Here is a 5,949-nt window from a genome sequence, read left to right as displayed (position 1 = left end):
GTAGGCTATAGACCTATCTATCATAGAGCAGCTATTCATTTATAATATTATCTTCAAAGTTGTCCCTGCACTGATATAAACTTAAAATGGAGGGTAAATCGCACATAAAAAAAAAAACAAAACAAAAAAAAAAAAAAACATTTCAGATGCTGATAATGATTTAGCCTGTCAGTCACCCGAAACTGCTAAATGACAAATAATGAAGCAATCAAACTTGATTTAAAAAATGGTTTAATTGCCACGATTGTTTCCTACTTTACGTCATGAAGGAAGAATTCTCGCCCCGGACCTGAAGGGCTGCTAACGACTCATTCGTTCGCTAAACCCGCGGCACAGGGCTGACCAGCCTCTACACCGCCCCTCCTGTGTGACGTCAAGCCCATAGCTATTTGCATGAAGTACGTTGTACAGCTCATCTGAGTTAAAACTGAGTCTCACTTGAGAAGCGATCGCGCGCGCACTGAGAAGTATTACAGCGCGCGCTGAAAATGGAGCTGCCCGCCGCGGGTGAGCACGTCTTCGCGGTGGAAAGCATCGAAAAGAAACGCATCAGAAAGGTTTACGGTTTTCTTTTAACACATTCTTTACATTGTTCATGTTGTAAGCGTATTAAACGTGCAAGTAATGTATAGCGAGACTTGTATTTTAAAAGCGAGATCACAAGAGTATGGATTTGTTTCTGAAACTCGGAATAATAGTAATGTTTTATTTATTTATTATATTTACAGCAATTTCCAATAGTAATTGGCTTTGTTTTTGTGATATTTGCAGGGAAGGTTTGAGTACCTAGTCAAGTGGAGAGGCTGGTCTCCCAAGTAAGTTTCCTTTCAAGATGTCACTTGCTTGCTGTGCTATTTCAATGTGTGTGTATGTGTGTGTGTGTGTGTGTGAGAGAGAGAGAGAGAGAGAGAGAGAGAGAGAGAGAGAGCGTGCGTGCGTGCGTGCGTGCGTGTGTGTAACAGAGAGAGGGGTGGGTGTAAATAATAAATAATGTATTTTATGGTAAATAATATTGTTTCATATTTAAGCTTAATGCTGTAGAAATGGGGTTCTGTAATGCAAAATAATCGTATATTTTAAAACGATATTATACTAACAGTAGGCTACCAAACAGTTATCTATTTTTTACTTAATATTTTTTTAATCGGATCGTTCAACAGGACCTTGTTAGTGCCTCCTGTTAGTTAGTCGTTCAGATGACAGCCACCACGTTAGATAGTTCGGTTGAGAGAGCTGGTGATATTTATGCTTCTCTGCTCTCCCCCTCTTCCCTCGCTCTCCACCTCCTTTCTTCTTTCTATAGATATAACACGTGGGAGCCAGAGGAAAATATTCTGGACCCGAGACTTCTCGTCGCTTTCCAAAACCGGTGAGACATGCAGCCTTGGCTTGACGCTCTGACCTTGTACAGCCGAAAGGGGAAAAGGAGGGAAGATGCTTTCACTACCGCTGCGCTCGTGCTCATTCTTTTTCGCCTTCTCTCTCTGTGACAGAAGGGGGAGCACACAAGAGCGGGAGAGAACTTGTGCGCAGGCGCGCCATTATATAGGCTATGACTGAATTGTGTGAATTGCCACGGTCAGAGCACAGCCATTAAAGGATGTTTACATATAGACGTGGCCAGAAAATGTGATCCTTTGAGACGCCTTGCAATCCTTGTGGAACCATTCATCATAAACAAACGTACCGCTGTTTCAATATTGTAGGCTATTATTATTTATTTCGTCTGGGGCTGACATTTTTCGCTTTTAGACATCTCCAAATGCCCTAAACCAAAAAGCTTACAGCAGAGGTGTATACACACTCTAATTTACTGTATTTTGCATTACAAATGGGCAGTTTTTCGTGGCTACATGTGCATTCCGCACACATTTTTTGTCGGGTATTCATCCTCTTTGACTGGCATCTGCGTGCACCATTAGCGGTCTCCCTCGTGACAAGGAATTCTGTTTGGAGTAATTGCACGCGCCCCTTGAGTATGAAATGGTTCTAGGTCGTCTAATTAGGTTTTTGCAATATTGTTTTATAGAAGGTCGATGGGAAAATAGCTAATGGCCCATTTCTTTACAGCTCATGGACGTAGTTTGAGATAAAAATAAATAAATAATATAAGCCAGAAAAGCCTGTCAAATAACCCGTCAAATAGCAGTATTATTAATATAATAATTTATTCATGAGTTTTGTCATCTTTCTGGTTTTCTTTTTTGTTTACCCTTTCTTTCTAACTGGGATTGTCCACCAAATTAGTAAACAAGGTGTGTGTGCTGTCTGACACAACACAGAATGTTCTTCATTTTATGTAATCAAATTTTATATAATGCCACTGGTGGGCAAATTAAGTGCATATTTAAATAATACACAAAACAGTAATAATGGGACAATGGTCTGAATAAATCAAAAGTTAAATATATTTGTGTCATGTGTTTCTTTCTATCATGACTTTGTATAATCTAAAACTCTTTTCTATTCAGGGAAAGACAAGAGCAGCTAATGGGTTATCGCAAACGAGGGCCAAAACCAAAACATCTTCTCCTGCAGGTAATATTACTTACAATCATGTCACGAACACAATGTACCCAATTAACTTCTGTGAAAGTCACACCTGTTTATACTGTAAAGCTCATTGTTAATTTGTCTAATTTCCAAGGTACCATCATTTGCCCGAAGATCCAGTGTTCTTACAGACCTTCAGGGTGTGTCTCAGGATGAAGATAACCAACCCAAAGCAACTTCAGACCTGGTTCAAAGCCAGCAATACCAGCTTAACAGTAAGAAGCACCATCCCTACCAGCCCAACCCAAAAGACAAGCAGGGAAATGCACGAACAAATGGGAAAAAGAAGCACTACTACCAGCTCAACAGCAAGAAACACCACCACTATCAACCAAACCCTAAAATGTATGACTCCCTGTATCAGAGGCTCAGAGAGACCAAAGTTCCTGAGTTGACTGACAAGGAATGGAATTTATCTCCAGCTCTACAGCAGAAATGGGTTCAAGATAAGGATTCTGGGTGCCTCAGTAAGGTGAGGAATATTACAATGGAGTTGAAAAACCTTTCTAAACTAAACAGTAGAGATTACTTAAACGTGACTGCAAACAATGCAAAGGAGGACACAGCACCTGCCAATGGAATAAGCAGCAAACTGAAGATTGTGAAGAACAAGAATAAAAACGGGCGCATTGTCATTGTCATGAGCAAGTACATGGAAAATGGCACACAGACAGCTAAAATTAAGAAGGGAATGGCTGATGCTGAGAAAAAAAGGCAAGCACAGGACTGTAAGTCCTGTGGAACAGATGAGTGTACAGAGAAGATAAAGCACACAAAGAAGCAAAGTCTTGTAAAAGTGATAAAAAAGGACAGTAAAGCTGAGTCTGCCTGTTTGAGGTTTTCCAATGGACTATCATCTTGTAGAGAGGACAATCCTGAAAAAGCATGCTCCATTGTGTTTGAACCAAACAACTCAAAGAAGCCTGGCAGGACCAGAGAGCATGCATCTGATGAACAACCCTTGAAACTGACAACCAAAACCAGTCTGACTCCATTGCCTTTTGAGATGAATGATCAAAGAGGCACCCAATCTACCCAATATGGTCACCCAACCTTCCCTCAAAAGCGTTGCTGCTCTGAGGCAGACAGTGGTAGCGGGGAGGCTAAGAGGTTCTTAAGCTCTCAGAGTATAAGTGCTCCAAATACTGACTTATCTCACTCTTGCAATGGCACCACAGACTTCAATGACCATAAGCACTCTGGTGTACATGACTTTGAAATCCTGGACTTCAACCAAGATGAACCCATAGACCTCAGCTGTGTAAGGTCGAGAGAAGAGAGAAACATTTCTACACATTCTCAGATTGGAAACTATATTGCAACTGGGAAAGAAGTGGTGTCCACACCAGGACAAGTAGAGATAGAAATGAAAAAATCTGTTCCAAGTTTTACACCTTTTCTGGGGAATATAATAATCACTGATGTCACAGCGAACTGCCTCACAGTGACATTCAAGGAGTATGTTAAGTTTAGGAATATATGATGGATAGAAAGTCTATAAAGACTACTGACTATTTACTGTGAATTTGTAAAAAAAAAAAAAAAAAATGTAAAGCATGTTTAATCATCAAGTCCTCAAACTTGCCTGAATATTTTGAAACAATCTAGTGTAAAGTTTTGATAGTTTCAGACTGCATTCAAAAAAATGAATTAATTTTCAAATTCACACATTTAACTATTCCATGTTAGGGATAGAAAAAATAAACTAAACAGGTTTTTCTGTTAATAGCTTGTTTCATATTAGCTCAAAGCTATTTGAAGTGCCATTATTTCAGAAGGCTTAAATATAAGGAGGAGCACTGGCTACACATGTAATACTGAGAAATGTTTTCTACTGATCTGTATTTTATAGTCCTTGTTTTAAAAAATGTCAATTAAAATGTGTTATTAAGGTTTGTCTAAGCAAATTAAAAGTTTTATTTTATGTTTTTGAGTAAGATCTCAATCTTTGTTTGTACTGCAAGCAGGTATGTGATGAATAGAGAAGTTCAATTTGCACTGATGTGAGACGAGCTAACAGATAGGCCATGTGAGAGATAGCAAAGCATCATAACTATCATGTAAATGCACAAGATATCAATATCAGAATGAACTTTGCACAACTCCTGAACAGCACAGATGAGCAGGGAGGTGAATGAAACTTAAGACTTCTGTCATGTTTTGGAGTAACTCAGGTTTTAAGTGTAACTCATGTTTATTATTATAATTATTATTATTATTAGCTGACGGGGTTCGCCTAGTGTCACATTTAATTGATTCAATAAAAAGAAATAGTCTGGCTAACGTCAGACCAAGTCTCATTTGAGTGTGAATAAAATCGCGCTGCGAGCAAGGCAGAATGGGGAAACCCAGGCTAAAAAAGAAACATGTCAATTCCGCATACAGTTAGTAGCCTACAGAGCGTAATATATCATCCGCTGAAAATTAGGCACGTCTTTTGGAGTGCTGGCAGCAGTTTTGTCTCGCTTGTAGACAAGGCCTAACTTAAAACCTAAAAAAAGTACAGTATGACTTTATAGTGTATTATTAAGCGTTAAGCTTATCTACTGTAGGCTATTCCCTTAGCCTACATTTGGACATTATCGAGATCAGGTAAATCATCCAATTTAAAACATTAGGGCTGTCAAGAATTTTGTCGCTGGATTCATTTTTGTTTAAGAGATGTCATATGGTTTAACTTGCTACAAGAAACATAGCTAAACAGGAATAGGCTATCTAAGAAAACTGAAATCTGTTTTCATGATGGATATTGCCTCTAAACAACCATACAAAGAAATTCCTTGAGCTATCAGGCACTAAAATCAGACCAGGGAAAGCAAGAGGGAAACTTTCATCGCGCCTTCGAATGCCTTTCCATTTTTTATCAGATAAGGTTTACGGTTGAGCCCAGTGAATGATTAGCCTACACAGCATTTTACTCAAGCCATGTGGCGAGAACCTCAGGTTGTCAAAATAATGATAATAAAATAATAAAACACCTCTTACAATCAGATCGGATACTGTTGCTTAAAATCTAATTCCCTGAACTCGGTAAGGAGTAATAGCATATTTGCTCCTGTCTTTTCAGCACACATTTTGAGGTCAGTGGTAAGACAGACAACGCAAAAAGGATTATAATAAATGGGTTTATCGCGGCTCTCAGAAAAAGTAGTTAAAACAGCGCTGACATTTCAACAATTAACATTTAACAGGCATTTAGGCAGTAGGCTAGTCTTTAGCCTATATGTAACCCCCATAAAGCATTCCAGAATGTGAATGAATGTCGCTTTTACAGATAGAATAGGCTATAGGCTAGACTTTATATTTGATGTCCTCCAAATAGAATAATATGCCAGCCTTATTTCTTTATAAACTTTATTTATGCGCAAGACGCTCCACACAACCCCGACAAGCCTA

The 5,949-nt window shown here is 38.9% G+C and overlaps 1 protein-coding gene across 2 annotated transcripts; it reads left to right on the top strand.

Moving 5' to 3' along the window:
- Window positions 1–365: 365 nt before the first annotated feature.
- On the top strand, window positions 366–4,473 carry LOC308699387 (E3 SUMO-protein ligase CBX4-like). 2 transcript variants are annotated; one of them, XM_081380160.1, is made up of 5 exons: window positions 366–557; window positions 772–815; window positions 1,304–1,369; window positions 2,472–2,538; window positions 2,648–4,473. In XM_081380160.1, exons 1-5 carry the CDS (start codon window positions 489–491, stop codon window positions 4,034–4,036), a joined length of 1,635 nt encoding a protein of 544 aa, XP_081236286.1. In that variant the 5' UTR covers window positions 366–488; the 3' UTR covers window positions 4,037–4,473. The 2 variants fall into 2 exon arrangements, with proteins under 2 accessions (XP_081236286.1, XP_081236287.1); XM_081380161.1 differs by lacking the exon at window positions 772–815 and having other exon boundaries at window positions 432–557.
- Window positions 4,474–5,949: the final 1,476 nt, after the last annotated feature.

Source organism: Scardinius erythrophthalmus (assembly GCF_964197995.2).
Source record: "Scardinius erythrophthalmus genome assembly, chromosome: 12".
NCBI classification, from domain to species: Eukaryota; Metazoa; Chordata; class Actinopteri; order Cypriniformes; family Leuciscidae; genus Scardinius; species Scardinius erythrophthalmus.
This window is presented reverse-complemented; position numbering and strand designations above follow the sequence as displayed.

Excerpts from the sequence above, each read along its gene's own strand:
- LOC308699387 (XM_081380160.1), top strand. The coding sequence starts at position 489 with ATGGAGCTGCCCGCCGCGGGTGAGCACGTCTTCGCGGTGGAAAGCATC. Across the intron at positions 816-1,303 it reads TGGAGAGGCTGGTCTCCCAA|ATATAACACGTGGGAGCCAG; the intron begins GTAAGTTTCCTT and ends TTCTTTCTATAG. Across the intron at positions 1,370-2,471 it reads CTCGTCGCTTTCCAAAACCG|GGAAAGACAAGAGCAGCTAA; the intron begins GTGAGACATGCA and ends TTTTCTATTCAG.